Source organism: Habropoda laboriosa, unplaced genomic scaffold, assembly GCF_001263275.1.
Source record: "Habropoda laboriosa isolate 0110345459 unplaced genomic scaffold, ASM126327v1 scaffold72, whole genome shotgun sequence".
In the NCBI taxonomy this organism is placed as follows: domain Eukaryota; kingdom Metazoa; phylum Arthropoda; class Insecta; order Hymenoptera; family Apidae; genus Habropoda; species Habropoda laboriosa.
This window is the reverse complement of record NW_017100188.1, coordinates 678,494-701,133: the sequence shown is the minus strand read 5'-3', so window position 1 is coordinate 701,133 and position 22,640 is coordinate 678,494. Positions and strand designations below refer to the sequence as shown.

Here is a 22,640-nt window from a genome sequence, read left to right as displayed (position 1 = left end):
CTTCCTTCACGCCTCTGTCTGCCATTACTGATCGTCAAGGTTAGGTTGATTAGTTCAAATGAAATAACTGTAGAACGTGTGTTGCTTGTGTTCCAATTTTGTTGCAGTGTATTGGAAGGTTTGACAAAAATTGGTTTTTAAATGTTTCGTTGAATTTAGTCATTTATTGCGGTGGAATTGCAGCCGGTAAGAAAGGAAGCATGGTATCTTCGTGAGTTGGCGAACCTGCTAGAGAGAGGGAGGATTAAATTCAGGAAATTCTAGGGATTCCCAGGAAAATTTCTAGGGAACTCTAGTGATTCCCAGGACAATTTCTAGGAAATTGTTATGATTCCCAGGAAAATTTCTACGAAACTGTAGTGACTCCCAGGGAACTCTAAGAAATTACAGCGATTCTCAGGGAAAATATAATTGTAATCGAATTCCCCAGAAAATATCCCAAATTCGCTAGAATTGTTTAGAAATTTTTCTGAGAGTCACTAGAATTCCCCAAATTTAATCCTGAAAGAGGAAAGCGAGGCTGATGATCCGTCTTCCCTTTCCTCCCTCTCTCTCTTTTTGTCTTTCAGTTTCGAGGATTCCTCAACGTAACATCGAGGACGAATGGTTCTCACTAGGACCTGGCGTCCGAATTTTCCTACCCGGTAGAACATGGCACGTGAAGCCTCAGACAGTTAGAGCAGAGAAACCCAGACTGTCATCCGGTTGGTTACTCACCACGACTTTTCTAACTCGCTGAACTTCTACGTTCACGCTTTTTTTCTCTTCCCGCTTTCCTTCACTGTACACCTCCGCATCTTGCCTAGTGTTTTAATTAAGCCGATCCTTCTTCGATAGAACGTTTGCCACTGTTCACCTTCCTATCCTCCTCCTTCCGTTTATTCGTCCTCCCGTTTACTTCCTCCTTTCCTGTCAGACAGGAAGTCTAGTGTGCTGTGACGAAGCGACGGAATGAAGAATATCTGTCCTTTTCCATAAAATTGCACGGTTTTTCTGAAACAATAGTATCACATTGAATATTCTTCAATATTCTCGGAACGCTGATCGATGTGACGATTTTTTGCCCCCAGACTTATTTCAATTTCAAAGAGGACTTATTCAGCCTCTATGCCACTGGTCTTTTGTGAATTTTTTTCGAATTCTAATTACCATCGAAGTGATTGATTTATTTTGCAATGCGCGTAAAAACATGTTTGTTATTCCTCGACTGATTGGTAGCAAGAAAATTGTCTTTTTCCAATACAATGACTATAATATCCTTGGGAGCTAAATTGATAAATGAATAGGATTGTTTTGCATAATCCAGGATACAGTGATTTAACGTCGAACGAGATAATTGTAATTTTAGCTCGGAATTACTTAGTGAAATGGTCGTTTCGTGCAGGCAGTTTGACGATTTCGCGAATCGTTACACTCCCGAGTAGATTACTACGAAAATAGAGAGGTGATACAAGCTTCATTTCTCCGATTAGTATGCTCGATTTAGGCGTCGAACGAGAGATATCGATCGAGGTTAGATTCAGTCTGAACGTGAAATTTTACCGTCCACCCAATTTCTTGCTACCTACTTTATCAAAAATAACTACAATTCTAACTCGTTAACATTTTTTTCCTCGTTCAGAAGTAAAATAATTTTAACTGTTTTTTTTTTTTAACTATGGTTATAACGTAGACAATTTTGTCCCAAATCCCCCCATCCCAAAAAAAACATAATAGAAAAAGAAAATTCACTCGTCTTAAAAAAAAAAATCAATTCTCTCCAAAAAACGAAAATTTATCTAGAACACTAACACCTGTTTCCTGTTCTAAAAAAAAAAATTCACACAAGCTCATTCGTTCACCCTAAACTCGACGAAAGCGATAAATTTCGACGTCGTTGAACCGTCGATTTGCCCCACGAATGTTTGTCTCTGGATCTTTAAAAAAAGAGAAACAGGAGGGAGGAAAGAAAAAGCGCTTCTTCTTCCAGACGAAGAAAAATTGCGGTCCATTTGGTGGAATAATCGGGCAAAGGAAGCGAAGATGGACAAACTGAAGGAGAAAAGAAGCGAAAGAAGCCACGAGGACGCTTTCGCTGATTGGAGGTGCGCAGAAGCGCCGGTGCTCGGCGTCGTTCGTTCCGACGAGGGCTGACACAGTCGTGATTCGCGCGGCGTCCGTGTCGGTTCGTCGTTTCTCGCGGATTATTCGAAGTTCCTCGATCGTTCCTACACGATTTTCCTACTCTCCAACAATTTACCTACGTGTCGATCGTAAATTTGGCAAATTTCGTATGATCAAGTTTGAACGAAGCTTGTCGAAGTTGTAGGATTGAAGATTCGGAGGGTGAAGCTGATTTATTCGAGCCGGAGGAAGTCGAAGAATGTTGGAAATGTAAAATTGACAGTGAAACTTGGCTTGGCTTGAACGCAAGAGGAATTCAAAAAATTGGAGAAATTTTGTTTGATACTTCTTGTGTAACTGACAGTGGAATTAATTAAATATTACAAAAGGAAGAATTTTCAATTTGACAAAATTAAAGAAGTTCGATGCAACAATTAGAAACATGAAGATTTTGAACTAGAAGTGTAAAACATTCATTTTACAAAGTAATCAGCGACCTAACCCTTGAATGTGTCAAATGCAACCCCAAAAGTCGACAAAATTATTTTCTTCCTCACAAACTTCCCCACTTTAGAAGAAAAACCCCTGCAGTCTATAGTAAATTCACAAATAGAAGATTATCTAAAATAAACCAACAATTACTGACTAGAAAAATGCATTAATTGCACCAAACAACCTTCCCAAACCTCTTCAAACCTTTCACCTGCCACAAACCTCTCGAAACAAAATGTATGAAACACCTCACAGAACTGAACTACCCTAATCGTCACCTAATCCTCACAATCTTCCAAAGAATGCCCAGCAAACTGTCAAAAGCACACATGGAATGACCTGTGCACCATGGATCATCCAGCGACCAATCTCTCCTCAAGTCTCTCAAACACCACATCCTCCACTCTGCAAGACTATCCGCAAGACTTCACGAGCCTGTACAACGACACTCGGAAAACGGATGCCTTCGAGGGAACGTTCACGATCACCTGTGCTCACAGAGACTCCCTATACATCGTGGTACCAGTGACCATAATCTACGTGTCGATTTTCGTGACAGGAACCATAGGTAACATCAGCACGTGCATCGTGATCGCGCGCAACAAGTCGATGCACACAGCGACCAACTATTATCTGTTCAGTCTGGCGGTGTCAGACCTGTTGCTGCTGGTCTCTGGTCTACCAGCGGAGATCTATATGGTCTGGTGCCAGTATCCGTACATCTTCGGCGAAGGATTCTGCGTTCTACGCGGCCTGGCAGCAGAGACATCGACTAACGCGACGGTTTTAACCATAACAGCGTTCACCGTCGAGAGATACGTGGCTATTTGTCATCCTTTTCTCTCGCAAACCATGTCCAAACTGTCCAGAGCGGTGAAATTGATCCTGGTTGTGTGGTTCGTGGCCCTCTCGTTCGCGTTACCGCAAGCTCTCCAATTTGGAGTTGTTCAACATCATCAGAATCATCATATAGTGATGTGTACCGTTAAGAACCCGCTGCAACATTCGTTCGAGATGTCCACGCTTTTGTTCTTTATCGTTCCTATGAGCCTGATCACCGTGTTGTATATATTGATCGGGTTAAAGTTGAGGAAGTCGAGTATGATGAAGAGCAGCCGTGGAAGGAGGCCTGGAGGGAGCTGTAGACACCATCCTGGAAGGTCGTCGAGGAGGGTGTTGAAGATGCTTGGTGAGTAGATTCAGTTGTAGTATCATTCCTCATCATCTGATGTTGAGAAAGATGTTAAAGTTAAAAGAAGAAGCTTTTGATTGTTATTGTATGAGGTATTGGTAGTTGAAGATGGTTGGGTAACTTGGTTTTTTTGCTTTTCGTGGCGATTGATTTGAGTGATGTATCAAATGTTTCATTTAGCGTTTGGAATGTTATTAGTTGAATATTGTTGGATGATTTTACTATTTTCTTGTTTCCTTTGGTTTATTTATATTTTTTTTTTATTGTGGTAGACCGTCTTACGTCTTCAATATTAGGTTACCTATCTAGGTTTCATTGAATTTGAGACACTGATGTTCCAAGTCAATTTCGTCAGAAAAATTGTTATTCGAGACTATTTTAGATTTTCTTCTCCTTCGTGAACTGACGGAAAATCGATAGCAAAAACTCGATCTAGAAATCCTTTCCTTTGACCATGGAACGCTCGAGGGATGTTTCCGAGTCTATTGGCTATCAAATGTCAGCCAGTGAGTTGTTTAAAAAAGGTAAAGATACTGAGGGGTGGAAAACGAGCCAAAGTTCGATCCTTTTCCCAAGGATGCGATCGTGCAACGGGAGAAATACAGGAAAATGCCTTCTTGGTTAAGGGTTATAAGGGTTGGCATACAATACCACTTAGGTTTCGAACGATTCCTTTTATAAGATAAAATTCCTTAACCTACGAAAGGAATAAACAAGAAAACAACGATTCTTTGCTTGATAGATATATTATTAAATAATTAAAGAATGTATTATTCAATTAACTTTTCGTTTCAATTTTATCTGAATTAGCGGAATTATTCAAATTTACGAAGCATCAATTTTGAATTGCTCAAACTTGTGAGGCATTAAATTTGGATACGTTAGAATTTTCGATCGCTTTTCGAGGCTTAATGAGGCGTTACACTTTGAGTGCTCAAATTTGTGAAGCAGTAAACTTTGAGTCCCTTTAATTTGTGAGACATTAAAAACTGAGTTGCTGAAATTTGTGAGACATTAAATTTTGAGTTGCTCAAATTTGTGAGGCGTTAAATTTTGAGTTGCTCAAATTTATGAACCGTTGAATCTCGAGTTAACTAAGCTTTTAAGGCGTTAAATTTATACCACTAAAGTTCATAAAACATTAAACTTTGAGTGGTGAAAATTTGTGAGGCGATGAATTTTGAGTCGCCAAAATTTCTACAACTATGAAGTCAAGTAACGTTGAATATTCTCAAATCACTAAAATGTGAAATTACATCCTAACCAAAACATTCATATTCTAAACAAAAGGAGAATAAAAAGTATTAATAACTTTTATTACGTATTCATAAAATTTCGCCTGGCAACTGAAAAATGAAGCTTGTTCCTGCTACTTTCGTGAAATCTCACCGGAAGAAAAGAATTTTGCAAATTACACGAATCTCAACGAGGCTCTGTTCGTTATTCATTCAGTATGAGCATCGAAAGCATCTTTCAGGAACCGTGGAGGAATATTAAATTTCTAAATACGCTGTTACTACTGTCAACCTTGGTAATTCATAAATTTCTTTGTTTTGTTACAAATTATTAGCAATTCTAAAAACTATCCATTTGCAATGGAAATCCTTCAGACCAACATTCAAAAATATTCTAACTTTCGAATAGTATTTCAATTAAAATTCCATTGACTTATTCCCCTTTTCTCACATCCTTATAATTACCATTTCTTAAACTTACCAACAGTGCAATAAATATTTTAAAAAATCAATTAAAAATTTGCTAACTAAACGAATAAATAGAAACGATCACTCTCATATACACGTCAGTAAACCAATAAAAACTCTAATTAATAAAAAGGAATCGTTCAACCGTAAGATACAACGGAACCATTTACTCGATCATTGAAGCGATCGTTATGCGACAAAAAAAGCGAAAGATCCTCGTGTCACGTGTCATTTCTTTGAATAAATAACTTAGGATCATTCATCTCGTTCGACAGATCGACTTTGAACGGCCATTTCCTTCGATGGATACAAAATGGCCGTCGATCGAGTTGAAATTACAGAAACGATTTCCCAATTTAAAAATTTCCCTCGTCTTTCTTACAGACAAAACGTTACTCTCGATCGTTAAATTGGGCTGAAAATGAAAATCGACGAAGTACGAGTAAAGTAAAATCGTTGCATAACGAGTTTCGCAATCGTACAAGTCAGCCATAGGTGAGATTTGCGTCAATCAGTCGATACAATGTCGATCGAGGCGAGAATTCGATACGTTTGCAACTGTGTAAAGCAGTATGCATATTTCTGCATTTTTGTCGTAGATGCATATGTAGTACAACCGCAAGAAGATTGAGAACTTTGTTATTCTCACGGTGTGTAGTAAGGTGGATTAAAATAGACGACACGTGAAAATGCTTCTGATAAAAATATCGCTCGATGCTATTTTCTCCGAAACTTTCTTGTCAAAATTGTCTCATATTTATCGTCAATACTTTTTGTAAATATTTTCTTAGCTGAAAGCTTGAAACAGTGGCTCGTTATTCTTCTGCTGCGTTAATCGCCGGTTTTTAACGATACCGATTACCGTTAACGATCGTTGTCGCTATAAATTGCATAATCGACTCGTAAAAATTACAACAAACGCACAGTATGTCTCATTCTATGTATATACAATGTCGTATTCTTTTGGTGTTGTATCGATGAAACGAACTCGATTTTCTTGTGTAACTCTACTTACCGTTGCACCCCCTCATTATGTAGGATTTCCTCAACTTATTATGTCCTGTAACGTTGATGGTCTCATCGGTAAAGCTTGCACAGCAAACTTAGTCTCCCGTTGATGAAGGAATTTGGCTAATGCAGGAGTTTCCGTGCAATTTTCATTCATACAAACAACTTTGGATAAATTTCACTTCAACTGAAACACTAAGCTTGGAAACGTTTAGCTGAAATTGGAGGGAGACAAATGCAGTTTTAATTGAAACTTGAAATGAATTTCGGAAGAGTTTAGTTTAATTCGCAGAGGAAATTTGGGGGAATTTAGGTTGAATTTGAATTTGTGAAAAAGGAAAATTCACGAAATTTCTAGAAAAACAGATCGAGCAAATTAAAAAATTTAGGAAATATGGATAACTTGGTGAAATTCCAGAATTATGAATGACAATTTTTGACAGAATTTCTCAAAATTTGTGGAAATTTGATTTGCACTATATTAACAGGTTACAAATAGATCAGAAACGAGGCAGATTGGTCGAACGTAGTTCGAAGAGAAAGTGCTCGAAATATGAAGTCTGAAATGATTTGAGCCAATCGAAAATTTACGTTGCTCAAATTTACTTTAAATCTTCCAATTTTTGAAAATATTCTGTCTATAGAGAAAATGCTGAAATTGATATTATAATATGGTTGAGTGGTGTATAGATACGACGGTAGATTTTTATGTAAAATAAGGTATAATGCTTTCCCAGAAAAGGAACGTATGCAGAAAATTGAGTCAACTTTTGCTTTACTTACGTATTAACGCGTGCAATATTTTTAGTATTGACTTACAATTGAATTACTGTTACAGAACATCGTTATAATTAACTTCTTATTTCACTCATCAACCTAACCTATCACAAATCAGATCCCTAAATCTTTAAAAATATTTCACTCGTACAAATCTCCACGATTAAAGCTAAGTTTTCTCAAAATTATTCCAATTACTAGAATTAACAAACAGCAAATTTTCCTATTGTTCCATTAAGCAGTTAATTAATTAATTTCTTAGTACTTTCAAACTAACAAATTATCAAACTAACGACAAATCTTCTTACTGTCCAATTAATAAATTTAACACGCTATAGGTACTTACATACCTAAATACTTCTTTCTTCAAAACTCACGTTACAGAATGAAAATCTCAGTTGTAAAAAAAAAAATACTCAGACCAACCTCGCAAAACTTTGTTAATAAAAAATTATTCTAAATTGAAGTAGATCTCTTTAAAGTAGGCCTCTTTAGGATAGTCTCCTTCAGCAGGTACACATCATTAACAACGCTATTGACACTTGTGAAAACAATCGTTGCAGGCACTTTTGTAAATTGCTTCTAGATCATCCGTCGAATTTTCCTTTGGAACCGTTTGAAAAGTGCGTCCTTTCGAAGAGCTCTTCAGTGTCAAATGCGAAAAGATAAATCACGCGAAGCCAAGTGAAAAGGTGATTGCTTTTCAGTAAAAATTCACACTGCACTCCATACGAGCTTCGTTCGAAAAATCACGGAGATAAAGAAAATGGAGTTACAAAAGCCGCTGCAAATCTCGAATAACAAAAGCCAGTGACCAGATCGTATTATACCATCGGCTTTTCCTCTTTATTTTTCCACATATTGAGTTACACTCACAGTTTGACTCGCATATTTCAAAATTGTTGAATTAAAAGTTGATGTGAGACACAACTTTAATAAACGAGACACAGTTGTAAGGAATACGAGATTTCGGCGGCGAAGTGGTGGCCTGGACTTTGTCACCCAGGAAGAAAAAGCGCGCGGGTACCTGAGGGTGCCATAAACTAGGCCCTTTCCCCGGAAAGTCGATTTAACGTCCATCCTAGCGAAGGCCGGTAGAATCACTTAATTAGAGTTTTTTGCCGGTTGTGCCTTTCGCGCTCAATAGCTTAAGAACATGCCATAAACCACGGGTTTCCGAAGGGTACAATTGTCTGTAACGGTCCGCTGGCCGATGAGTCACCCGGAGGAATTTCCCGAATTATTATAAACATTTGACTCCCCCTTGGGATCTTCTCCCACTCCACCAGGGTAAAGCGCGCTAAGGGCGCACTGGAAGGAGTTGGCGAGAAAATTAGGCACGTTGATTGGCGATGAATATTAGAAAATATTCACCAATCAGCGTATTCTTCAAGAACCACCGCTCTCGAGGGCGAAGACGAGCTCTCGGGAAAGTAGAATCGTTACAACCATCAGAGCAACAACATCGAGCACTCAAATTAGTCACTTAGTTTTACACACAATAAAAGCTTACACAAAGTTAGAAAGGCAACACGCAGTTGTCCATTTTTTAATCAGTCGGCTCAGTGCGACAGCACACACGGGCTACATCAATACAAAATCATACATCGAACGAGGGGGCTCTAACGGTTTTCCGGAGCAACGCAGGATAGGACACGAAGAGGACACTCTCATTATAGCCGTCGAGCGAGACGGACACCCGAGTACCTTAGTCGCCGTTTGTATTCATTATGTTTAGATGCGAAATTCTCCCGACGGCTTGTCGACGTGGGAAAGGATTTCAAAGAAAATTCACGTCGATTCACCTTGGTTAGATCGTTTTATTATTGACTGTTACGCCAAGGACTGGTTACACTATTTTCTATAATTTGAATTCGTTACTGGTCTCTTGGTGAGACTTCTATTTTGTACTGTACCTTGTGGCCTTCTGTGTTGAACTTCTGTGTTGAACTTCTGTGTTGCACTGTCGCAAGCCTTCGTGGTCCGTCTCCACGAAGGCTGCGTTCCTCGCCGAATCACCCTGATTGGTGAGGGTGATTTTCCAAAACGATTTGGAATGCCGTACCTAAAAGGTTAAATGGACAAAAAAAAACAATTGTTGCAACTTCGTAAATTGTTGAATTAGAGATTGATATTTTTGATAAAATTTGTATTTCTATAGAGAGAGAGAAAATCGGTTGTTGAAATTTTGTATTTATCGTAGAATCAACTCGAAGTCGACATCGTTTTCAACGTTGCATAAAGTCACCGTGAACTTGCGACTGATCGTGAAAATTGTTGATCGTTAAGACAGCCATCTGGTAGTCTACGAAAAATGAAACAGCATCTATGCACCGTAAACGATCGCACGCGTCGTGATTTATGGTACATGTGTCGTGGAACGCGTCTCATTTACAGGCCTCGTTAACTTCGTGATTATGCATCCGAACCGAGTTTCACGACACTGCGCTCGTTGCCGCATCGAACAGTATCCGCTGCGATTCTCCTGGAAACGATAACTATACATCGAGATTTCTTTCAGGAAGTTGCGAGGGAAAGCAGAAAAATGAAGTAAGGAGAACAGTAAGAATGTGTGTAAGTTAACATTCAAGGAACAATGGATAATGACAACATCGATCAGATGATAATTTGTTTAATGGAAGGCTTCGAGATTAATTATTTGCCACGGTTGTTTTAGGAAGTGGAGAGACGGAAATTAATCGAGGCTTTCGGGTTCAAACCGTGTTCAATTGTTCTTGTCTTCCAATGCTTTTTTGCTTGGGCACGGCTTGAACCTGAAAGCCTTGATTAATAATTCGTACAATCGAGGTCGTGAAAGCCTACAAATTTTCATCAGGTATTTCGTCGTTTATTCAGAATTTTCTTTCATTTTTATAATCGTTAAGATTTTTAAATAAATATAATCGTGAAATCGTTGTATTTCATGGACTGATAAATATTCTAATTTTTATAAAAATTGGTCGATGGAATTGTTGCTTTTTGTAGTATAGAATTTTGTTAATTTGTTATAATAATACTAGCAACAATGTTTAACGTTGATTCGTTCATATTTGTTAAATTAAAAATTCTTTCTTTTTCATAAAAGTTGACGTGTAGAATAGTAAGTAAATTATCAAATCTCTATTTTGTCAAAATTTCTGCAAGAAATTTCCTTTTCGAGTATTCGCTATTTTATCATTTTGCCATCATTTCTGGTACACAACTCTTGCTCTTTAAAATTATGAATAACCTTCGCTTGTTCATCAGTCGAGCAGAAATCTATCTAATTATAGACTTCAAACTTTGTAAAACATACTTTTCAGGCAGAAATTTTTCTTTAACCTGGACAATGGAAAATCGTTGTTTCTTCCATCGGTGTAAAACTGCTTCTTATCTGTTATTTCACGATTTTCCAATGACGATGAAGAAGAACAAACGAAACTATCGTATGGAAAGAAATAATTTAATCTTCAACTTTGACCATGAAATTGTAGCTTTAATAAAGGAACCACGTTCTGGAAACAATTTCTTCGTCTCTCCTCTATTTGAACCAGCTAGGATCTATAGTAACAGAACGAAGCTAAAATTCCACGACGAACCTTCTTTGAAAGAAAAAAATTCAAGAAGAAACAATGAAGGAAGAAGAAAAGGAATATACAATTAAATGTGAATAATAAAGTGAACAGTCAGTTGGAGGGAATTTGTCGTTGACCTTGACGCGATAGCAACAATTATCGGGTATGGATATAATAACGATACGAAAATCGCAATAACGAGTCAATTGAAGGCGATAATTGCAACGGTGGCGCTATCGAAAAGAAAGTTTTCTGCTTTGAACAAAAGGAAATCACCGTTGTCGGTGTTATTGTTGCATTACAGATCACTAGGGATGCATTATAGGGGAATTATTGTCCCTAGACGCGTGCAGAATTGAACTAATAGGGAATTTTTTGAATTAAGGCAATGGAAGAACTAGGATTCGTGAATATTTTAAAGTTCAGATTTTAGGATTCGTAAATCTTTTGGACGTATTATAGAGCAGTTATAGTTCTTAGACGCGTGCAGAACTGAACTAGTAGGGAATTTTTTGAATTAAGGAAATGAAGAACTAGGATTCCTCAATTTTGAATTATTCGTAAATTTTTTGGACGTATTATAGAGCAATTATAGTTCTTAGACGAGTGCAGAACTGAACTAATAGGGGAACTGGGATTCTTTAATTTCCTAAAATTAAGATTTCAGGATTCGTAAATCACTTGACTCTCGAGATTCATTATTATCTTCCGATAGACATAAATATAAATGCGTACATATGTTTTATAAAAAAGAAAATTGATAAAAAATTCTCGACGTAATAATTTTGACACGTATTTCATAGTTCGACATAATTTTTGCTATCTTCCAGAATATTTCAGTTTAATTTCGCTTACTCAATAAAGAAATAACGGAAAATTTTTCATAGGAAATTACGTCTATAATAATCGAGTTAATGGAAGAAAATCTTAAAATCGAAAGAATTATGGCATCAATCATTCAAAAATAATCACAAAAGTGACAATATAAAATCTATTTCTCATCGATCCAATTTTACAAAATTACAAAGAAGTACGAAGCAGAAATATTCTGAAAAATTCCCAAGGATCTTCAGTGTCCTCCAGGTTCCCGGAATTCGAGCGATCGAACAGGAAGTGGAGAGTTGTCCAGCGTTTTGGCCGCTGAAATCATCGTGCAACGGGAACATCGATGATTATTTGCACAACCGCGCATTATTGCTCGTGATATGACCGTGTGCTAGTGCAATATCTCGTCGATTAAAGGCCACGTCTGGCGGACGTTACGAAGCGTGCATTCATTAACGACGCATGTTTATCGACGACGATAGCCCGCGAAGAATTGATAAACGACCCGGGGAATATTCGCTAGTGGCTTGTGAAACGTTTTCTGTAGAAACGGTTTACTGCACGATCGACCGGGAACGGTTATATTTGAGTTGAGGATTTTCGTTTATTGCTTGCACGGATCTAATTACATCCTGCGAGGGTCACCAGAATTGCTTTGCTAGATTTTTAGTAATTTGTGTCCCTCGCGCTCAATAGCCTACGAACATACCATAAACCACGAATTTCCGAACGGTCCGCTTGCCGATTAGTCACCCGGAGGAATCGGTAAAGTAAATATTTTATTTAAAAAAAAAGATATAAAAAGTTAATCATTGAAATATTCGCCGTTGTTTCCTACGACTTTTCGCCATTTTTCTGGTAAACTCGGTGGCTTTGACGCAATGTACTCGTCTATACGTTCAAAATAAGAGTAACCTCGCTCTCGGACCGATTCTCGTCCGTTCTGCGCATAGACGGAGGGCGTAGCAGAGGGTAGGACGGAGAGAAACATAGGCGGTTAAGTGGGGGTTTGGACGTTCTAGTGGTTCTAGCCCTGCCTTAGGCACGTCCCGTGCGCGAAGCGAGGTTACTCTTATTTTGAACGATGTATAGGCATTTTCGAACGCCTTGGAGAGTTTTGAATTGTGTGTCTGCTAAGTGATGTTGTAGCGCTCGGAAGAGATGATGATCCGAAGGTGCCATGTCAGGTGAGCAAGCCGCATGCGGCAGAAGTTCCCAATCCAGTGAGAAAATCACATCTTTTGCTCCTGCAGAAGCGGTATCAACTTGCGTCTGCGTTGTCCTTCTTCTTACATAATGGTACAGATGTTTATTTTAGCGTCATGTTACATTCCCATCGAAAGGTACACCGCTTGTGTTTTATTTTCAGATAATTGTTCGTTTCATTTCGTTTTCTTTTCAAATCGGGCACGAACTTTTCCAATCATCCAGTACAATCCGCCAAACCGAGGTTAGCTCCGGTTTTTCGTGTACGATTCAACGAACTAAGAAAAATACAAGAATTATTTTTACTGTACAAGTACAATATCACGAAAAATTAATGGTAATATTCCAACTAATATGTTGAAACATTCTATCGTACTGTTATATTATACAAATCGATGAAATCGATAAAAGTTTAACACATCGAGTAGCTACCTGTCCACAAGAATGACATTCCCCCAAGAATCCTCTGGCTTAATAATAACAAACTTTTCCATCTTATAAATATTTAACGAAGCCATTCAAACGAACGAACGTGGAATCACTTTAATCAGCGATAATACACTGTAAGTTTCACGAATAACGCGTTGTTCAACGATCGTACAATGCACCCACGGGCATGAATTTTTCAGGCAATTAGCAGAAAAAACAGCCGGAAACGATGCCCATGCCGCAGACACTCCTTTTAATATCGAACGCAAGGTAGATCGGCTGCGAACAAAGAAATCGAGTGAAAAAGCGACTCGTCGCAAGAAAGAAAAAAAGAAAAAAGGACCCTGTTCAATTCTTCTTATCGCTCCGTTTCCCTAGAAACTACGGCGAACAATGACTGTCCTCTCGTTGCGTCTCAATGGCGACCAATTCGCCAGAATTGCGGTCAGAAATTGGAAAACGTGAAAGAAATTCACGTGAAATTTCAACTTTCTAACAATACAGGGTGGTCCGTAAGTCTCTTTACCGTGTAAAAATTGCGTAAACTTTTTGTTTTCTAATTATTTGTATTTAACTTTTTACATAATAACGTATAGAGAATAGTAACTTTTTCGGACAATTTGTAGAAAATGATGTCACGTGAATGAATTTTCAAAATCAGAAACAAAAGTTTCGCAACTTTTAAACTTTGAAAGAAAAGCTTCGAATTTTTATGGGTTACCTAGGGCATATAAGCAAACTTTTCATGGTTTGTGGTATCTTTTTTTTCTTTGTATTTTTTTCTTTTTTTAAGACATTAAGCAGCGACTTTAAAGTGAAAAAACAGTGCTTCCTGTTCTCCTCTGGTTTGTTTATTTTACTCTGAATTTAATAATACGCGGCCGCGGCAACCTCGATTCCCTGTTTTTTCCTCAACTCTTTGTTTGCTAAAAGTGACTACATCGGTCGCAGGTTCAACGCTAATTACCGTGTATAGTGAATCTAATGTGCTAGAACTTCCTCTACTTTCTCACGTGACTTGTCGATGACTATTTACACAGTGTTAAGCATGCGTCAATCATTCATCCTGTACGCGTAAAAGCACCGTTAAATTAATCGCGACAAGAAACTGTTACTGCAAAAAAGGGGATAAACTATTCTGGATCGATTAGCCTTGCCAGTAAAGATCGATAAAAACGTTTTATCGAACTAAGAAGATATCTGTTGTGTTTAGACACTTTATAAAGATATTTCCATGCAATAGTGATGTTATTTTTAGTTTGGTAATGCTTTCTAGTACATTACTGGAGGAATTTTAACGAGGATTCGTCGAGGTTGCTCAAAATAGTATGAAAATTGTAATTTTAAGGAAAATTTATAGACGATAGGAAGATAGAGCTTAGTATGTAATTTTTGCTTATAAAATTGGTCAGAATTTGCTCAAATTAGAAGAGTCTATGTATCTGAGTGCTCGAATAAAAATTGATCTCAAATTAGTATCCATTACAGTCGCGACGATCAGCAGATGAATAACAGATTTAAAGAGAAATAATTCTATCATGAGAGAGTCAACTCAAAATAATCTCAAATTTACTTTAACGGACTCAAACGTGACCTCAAATTTACTTAAACAGTCTCAAATATGACCTGAAACTTATTTTACAGCCTCGAGAAAATGGTCTCGAGTTTGCTCAAATTTACTCAAAAATGGCCTCAAATTAATTTCAGTTTGCTCAAAAATATAATAAACTCAAATATCCTCCTTTCCAATCATGCAACAATCTCAGGGAAAATTCGCAAAATACCTGCTCAAAGAAACGTTACAAATTTCCCTCAAATTAACCTAAACCTCAAAAATACAAATTAAACACCGAAACACATTGCTCAAAATAAGTGAATAAGTAAACAACATTCCAATGCTCAACAAGAACTAAATATTTCTCAAACCATATTTCGTATCGTTCAAACATTATTTTAAACACCGTTTGCTCAAATTTTGAAAGCGGAAACGAACGCTGAAAACCTGATTTATCTCGTCGCGTTAGGAAAGAAACGGGATCGAGGATCCGTAAATTTTTAAAGATGACGTGGAACGACCCACCAGAACGAAATCTACACGAGTCACGTTTCGCGTTTCGCAAACAGGATATCCATCTTGTTACTCTCTGAGCGTTCGACGCTCAAGTTGAACTCGTTTCGATGCTGTTTGACTTTCCTTCCATCGTCGTCGACATTTCGTTTCTATGCTTCGACTCGGTAACTTTGGAAAAACTTCTCCTCCCTCTTGCTACGCTAAATGGGATTTGGATCATACGAACATGCTGGCTTTGAGCTTCTCCTTGAACCGAACTCATCTGGGAATTGTTGACAATGTTTCCACTTCCTGGCGTTTTCTCTCGCGGAACTACGTAATCCTGTTATTTCTGTCCGATAGGACCTTTCGGAAATGTTGAAAATTCCTAGATATATACTCTTTTTTTCTTTTCTAACTTGTTAACTGGGTTCACCTTTCAAGCAGAAATTGAACCTCTCTGTTTAGTATATAATGAAAAATGAGTACAAATTGTAACCAATTATACTTCGTTTTGGTACTTGTAAGTGTGAATGCGACGTATTTTATACTTGATAGAGACATGATAATACAATTAACCTGTTAACTGTTGTTGCGTCGTGGACTTTGATCAACTGTTATGACCAGGAGTCTGGCGCAGGTTGTTGATTTCGAATGCAAAACATTGTTGTACGCGTTACTTATGAATGCAACATTGCTTGACGCGTTATATTTGAACGCAAACATTGTTGGAATCTCTATTTATGATTGCAACATTATTAGAAGCGTTATTTTGAACGCAAACATTATTACACGCACTACGCTTGAATGTAACATTGTTACAAGGGTCATATTCGCTTGTAACATCGTTAACTCGTATTATTTTCGAATGCACATTGTGGCAAACGTGTTATCGAGTTACCAATATTGTTGCCGCGAATCGTTCTCAAAAAACGCACATTGTTGCACGGTGCGACATATTGAAACATTGTGACTCGCACGGGCTACCGAAAATTGCACATTGTTGCAAACGCGTTATCGGGTTTGCAACTTTGTTGCTGGGAGACGCTCCCGAAAAATGCACATTGTTGCAAACGCGTTCTCGGTTTGCAACTTTGTTGTCTCGAAAATTTGCACATTGTTGCACGACGCGCCGTTTTGCAACAATGTGCATTTTTCGGGAGCGACTCCCAGCAACAAAGTTGCAAACGCGGTTCTCTCTTTTTGCAACTTTGTTGCCATGAGTTGCTCCCGAAACTTGCACATTGTTGCAAACGCGGTTCTTTCTTTTTGCAACTTCGCTGCCACGAGTCGCTCCCGAAAATTGCACCTTGTTGCAAACGCGTTCTCGGTTTGCATCTTTGTTGTCTCGAAAATTTGCCCATTGTTGCACGGCGCCCCGTTTTGCAACATTGTGCTTTTTTCGGGAGCGCCTCCCAGCAACAAAGTTGCAAAAAGAGAGAACCGCGTTTGCAACAATGTGCAAGTTTCGGGAGCGACTCCCGGCAACAAAGTTGCAAGCGCAGTTCTTTCTTTTTGCAACTTCGCTGCCACGAGTCGCTCCCGAAAATTGCACCTTGTTGCAAACGCGTTCTCGGTTTGCATCTTTGTTGTCTCGAAAATTTGCCCATTGTTGCACGGCGCCCCGTTTTGCAACATTGTGCTTTTTTCGGGAGCGCCTCCCAGCAACAAAGTTGCAAAAAGAGAGAACCGCGTTTGCAACAATGTGCAAGTTTCGGGAGCGACTCCCGGCAACAAAGTTGCAAGCGCAGTTCTTTCTTTTTGCAACTTCGCTGCCACGAGTCGCTCCCGAAAATTGCACCTTGTTGCAAACGCGTTCTCGGTTTGCATCTTTGTTGTCTCGAAAATTTGCCCATTGTTGCACGGCGCCCCGTTTTGCAACATTGTGCTTTTTTCGGGAGCGCCTCCCAGCAACAAAGTTGCAAAAAGAGAGAACCGCGTTTGCAACAATGTGCAAGTTTCGGGAGCGACTCCCGGCAACAAAGTTGCAAGCGCAGTTCTTTCTTTTTGCAACTTCGCTGCCACGAGTCGCTCCCGAAAATTGCACCTTGTTGCAAACGCGTTCTCGGTTTGCATCTTTGTTGTCTCGAAAATTTGCCCATTGTTGCACGGCGCCCCGTTTTGCAACATTGTGCTTTTTTCGGGAGCGCCTCCCAGCAACAAAGTTGCAAAAAGAGAGAACCGCGTTTGCAACAATGTGCAAGTTTCGGGAGCAACTCATGGCAACAAAGTTGCAAAAAAGGTGAACTGCGCTTGCAACTTTGTTGCCGGCAATCGCTCCCGAAAAATGCACAATGTTGCAAAACGGTCCGCCGTGCAACAATGTGCAATTTCCGCGACAACAAAGTTGCAAGCCCGGTAACGCGTTTGCAACAATGTGCAATTTTCGGGAGCGACTCCCAGCAACGAAGTTGCAAACCCGACAGCGCGTTTGCAACATTGTGGCTCGCTCGAGCTCACGAAAAGACGTACATTGTTCCAACCGCGATTTATCGCTTTTGCAACTTTGTGAAATGCGTTATTTTTGAAACGCACGTATTTTCGTTTGTAACGCTGTACGACATGTTGTATGCAGTACTTTGTACGCTAAACATTGCCACAGGCATTTACTTGAACACTTGTGTTTAAGTAAAAAAGTGCTAAGCTACATTTTCAACGTATTCATCTATGGATAATGCAGCTTGTACGAAAGCATCTGTATGGAAAATTTATGCATTAACCGTGTTCCTCATTAAAATAAGTTTTGTACTAAGTAGAAATTTCATTCCATTCGAAATGAAATATACTTACAATACAATTGAAACCTCCCAAAGTGTGTTCTCTTCTCTCAAATTAAGTTACCATCGAATTCTTAGAACTCTCCACCGATTAACCAGCAAAACCGACACACAGAAATAATAATATCGAAGTTTTAAAACAGTACCATTCATAATTCTTACCTACCTCTCGTATAATATCTTAAAGCAATTTACGAGCATATCAGTTCCCACACGTCCATTCGATTCACCCTCGTGAGCAGCCGGGAATCGATCGCGGGCACCCGAGACAACTGTTTTTTATATTGTTGTTTGTGAGAAATAAGGTCTTAAAATGTGACCTCGATAAACAAACTATTGTGGTTTAATTATTTTTGTGCACCAGTTATCTCGTCTTCCACAGTTAACAGATTAACGAAATTAGGATTTATTTTAGTTCCCATTAAATGAATAGGGTGGTTTGAATGAGCTGCACAAAATTTGCGTAAAATTGCTTTCCAATTGAACTCGAATTTGTTCAATTCAAACATTTGTTATTTGAAGAATTAGTTTGTACCAACAAACTACAAAGCAAAGGTTAAATTGAATAATCATTGCGTATTAGAGAAGGAATAACGAAGAAAGTCACAGGGTTGTATAACGTCACGTCGTTTCCATCGCTGTCACCGAAAATTGATAGAGCATTCCCCAGAATCCAGGTATCAGGTCACTCCTCGACATTCCAGGAATTTGGAGACACGGAATTTTTCTTCTCCCAACCCTCTGTCGTTCATCTACCTTCTCCTCTCGAGGGAGATCTCTCCTATTTTTTTTCCCCTCCGTATCGCTAAACTCCACGAATTCTCCCTTTCACGACTCGACTCGAGTCGAAGGGATGTCCTTCTATAGTTTCTCCAGGTTTCAAGGCGAAACCAGTTTATATAAACGAGCTACGACAATTCGTTATTAATGCAATTTCCTTTCCTTTTACGCTTTAGACGATTCTGCGTCGTAATTGAGAGGGGAAAACCCCACAGAAAATTGAAAGAAAGTAATTACAGAAAATGCGTTATTCTGAGTTGTAATTTCAGTCGATTCTGTGTTGCAATCGAAGGGAAAAGAAGACCAAGGAAATAAGTGCAGAAAGTGTATTATTCTCAGTGAGTTCGCGCGATTACGGAGGCGATATTGTTTTAGCTGGTTTCGAAGTAATATGCAAAATTTGGAATTGATATGCGGCTGAGGTCAAGATCGACCGAGTTATGGCATTTCTTGATGACCTGCACATATTTCATCTGAATAATTCATTCAACTACATAGCTGGATATGTGACGTTCTCGTTAAAATTCACTGATTTTTTTTTCTTTTCAAATGCCGAATTTTTCCCACCGTTTGTTTACTCGCAAGATCATTGTTTTCATATTGTTGGTTAAGTATCGTCGAGTTCTAGTGTTTTCTTGGCAGTAATTGAAGGATTTTTAAGCCACAACTTGTAAAAGACAGAATTTTCAAACGAAGCAAAAAATGAAGAGACCTGTTTTAATTATTATGCAATTATTTTACAGGAATACAATAAGTATTTTGAGTATTCTTTCCTTTTTTTTCTATTGTGGAGTTACTTTAGTAAAACTAGGGAATTTTATTGCAAACTTACATTACCAAAAATGGAAAATTTGATTGGAATAATAAACTTAGTAGAATCTGATACATTTATATTGGAATTCTAGGCTAGAAATAGACAATTCTATTTCTTGAAATACAATTTTAATAGTTTTCACCACAAATAAAATCGTCGTAAAAACTAAATTCAAAGTACCAAGAATATTAAGAACTTTAAATTTTGAATTTCCAAACTAACTACTACAGTAATCAGTCTAACCATAAACAAACCATAAAAAAGCTATTAAATAAGAAAGTTAACTGTGCGAACTTCCGCGTTTGCCATTAATTCGCTACTTTTCCCGTTTCATCCAGATTGCACTCGAGTTTCTGCCCTGAAAAATCCTCTCCACTTCCGGATAATTGGGATCAGTAAATTTCCTCTTGGTGCTCGCGTAATCAGTAATCAGACGAGCTTTAATTGCACAAGAAAAATGCATGAAGCCACTTTAATGCAACATTATTCCGAGAAGCTACGTCTTTTGAATTTCTCAAAGAAAAAGCTCCTTCGCTAACGAAGTAACTAAAATCCATTTCTGGTTGAATTTCTAAAAATCCAGAGAGAAAAATTTACAACTGTATTGTCTTGGAAATTTTTTTTTTTTAAAATACTTCCCCTTGTGATCCAACGGACTCGTGATAATGCAATTAACGAAGCAATTAGAGGAAAGTTTATTCAGCGATAAGCTTCCCACGTGGCTTTCAGAAGTGTAATTAACGCTCGTCCGTCGTTTCCCTCGAAAAAGACGAAACCATTGATAGCAATTACACTTCATACATTATACAGTGTGCTGGAAAAATTCCAGAACTCAAATTACAAATATCAGTATGATATACATACCGAAATTTTGTTTTTCAACTCTTTGCATTTCGAGAATTGTTTGTACACCATCGACCAGTAATTCCAGGACATTTTTGAGGCGAAACTTTTAATTTTCCGGAATATTTTTGCAGCGAAACTTCTGAAAGCGAGAAATTTTATTTTAAATGAAAAAAATAATGAAAGTTCGTAAATTTTTTTATTTTTATTTCCTTTGTTTCGATATAAATCCAACTTGAACAGAGCTAGGACGTTGAATGTTACGAATGAAAAAGGAATTTTCTTCTCGTAGAGAAACATTAATCAATTCAACGTGGAATCCTCGATTCGCGAGATTTGTGTCTGGTAAAAGAAGAAAAGTGAGTTCGTGAATATATCCACTTTCCATACCATGAATCTCATTGGACATTCGATTCGTGCTTGATCCAGCAGCTTTCAACGAGATTATTCGATCGAATAGCTTCGTGTTGGACCTTGAAGATTGTAACGTGTCTCAAAGGTATTGGGAGTTTTCAAGAAAGCTTGATGTTCGAGTTGTTCGCCAAGGAATATTGTATTTCCAGCGTGAATACGAGAAACGTTCGGAGAGACAGGTTTAATACTCCCAGGAACGATCCTCTGGTGGTTAAGGATGAGCGGAAGTCAACCTGACAAGCCTATTGGCTCGACTTTGGAAGGGAAAACAACGCACAGTGGTGCTATTTCACGAAAAGCTGGCCAAAATTCAATTTTCGAAGTATACAACAGCTTTTTGCTACTATAGCAGATTTCTTGTATATACATAAGTACATCAGTGCATCAAATGTCGCTTGAATTTTTTAACCCTTCGACAGTTTATCCCGTGTGAGACTCGGACAAAGCGTCAAATATTTAATTATTTAACTCAAAAGAGACTCTTAGGAAGAAAGTTAAAAAGGGACGTGACATTATTGTCATAACTATGACGTAGGGTTATGTATCCCTTGTTTTAAGAATGGTCATACCTGACATAATTGTTAAAAAGATACATGTGAAATGTAAATTTCTTTTACCGTAATTCATAATTTTATTAGACTGTCAAAGAGTTAAATATATGAATTGGTCACTGAAATATAGGCCGTCAAAGATGACGAACTTTCATGCTCCTTAGTGTCTCGAAAATTGGAGCATGTTTAACGTGTCAGGGAAAGTTTATCTTTAAAAAATTCATATGTAAAACATTTTACCATTAAAGTAGGTATATATAAACATAAACTGTCCACAGAAAAGAAGTAATATATCTTTGATTTTACCCTTGTAATTCCCTTCTCAATATATCATAAATCTTAGTCATGTTTTAATAAAACAGAAGGAAGACAAAAGTGTTATTCATCGAAATTCACGCAGTGACAAGTTTCCTGATATAAAGTTACATCTCAAGTACCACATCCAGTTGAGAACATTTGTGCTTTTTTAAGATATTTAAATTTAAACTGCCAGGTAGGGGTTCTACAGTCTGTCCCACCAGAGCGTATTGACGATATCTCTGCAAAGGTTAATATATTTGTAAAAAATTTGATATGAAATAAAAAATGTATCTAAAACACTGATACCATCTTACTGAATAATGGGTCCAAGATTATACCTTGAGAAAGTTTCGGCTTGGAGCGGTCAGTTCAATACAGGAAGAACACTTCCGAAAGATCTGCTTTCTCAATGATTTAAACGAAACTTGCACTCTATTAGCCAATAATTAATTGGTGTATATGGTATACCGTGATATATGTAAAGGTAAATCGGAAAACAATCAATTTTCAGAAAAATTAAATTAAAAAAAACGTTTACACCAGTGATATTAGATCCTCCATTTCGAATTTTGCATTTTTGATAAGATATTCGAATTCAGCAACTCCAGAAACATAAGAATACCAATTTTCATGAAAATCGTGTGAACTTATGAATTATCGCCAGCATTTCGTGAAATAGCACCACTGTGTGACGGTTCTTCGTAAAATATGTGCGATCATCTTGCAGAATTTCGTTGTCTGAAAAATTTCAGGCAACTGGAATTAGATATTTGACGTTCATTTGCTTGTTTAAATATGTTTTAATATTTTTTAAATTATTCT

General features: G+C 37.9%; 1 protein-coding gene across 1 annotated transcript in view; it reads left to right on the top strand.

Moving 5' to 3' along the window:
• Nucleotides 1-2,943: 2,943 nt before the first annotated feature.
• Nucleotides 2,944-22,640, top strand: part of LOC108579744 (neuromedin-U receptor 2-like) — a 22,434-nt gene continuing 2,737 nt past the window's right edge. Inside the window, exon 1 of the mRNA XM_017943352.1 lies at nucleotides 2,944-3,784. Within this exon, the coding sequence (XP_017798841.1) occupies nucleotides 2,944-3,784 (841 nt within the window). The remainder of the gene's footprint in view (nucleotides 3,785-22,640) is intronic.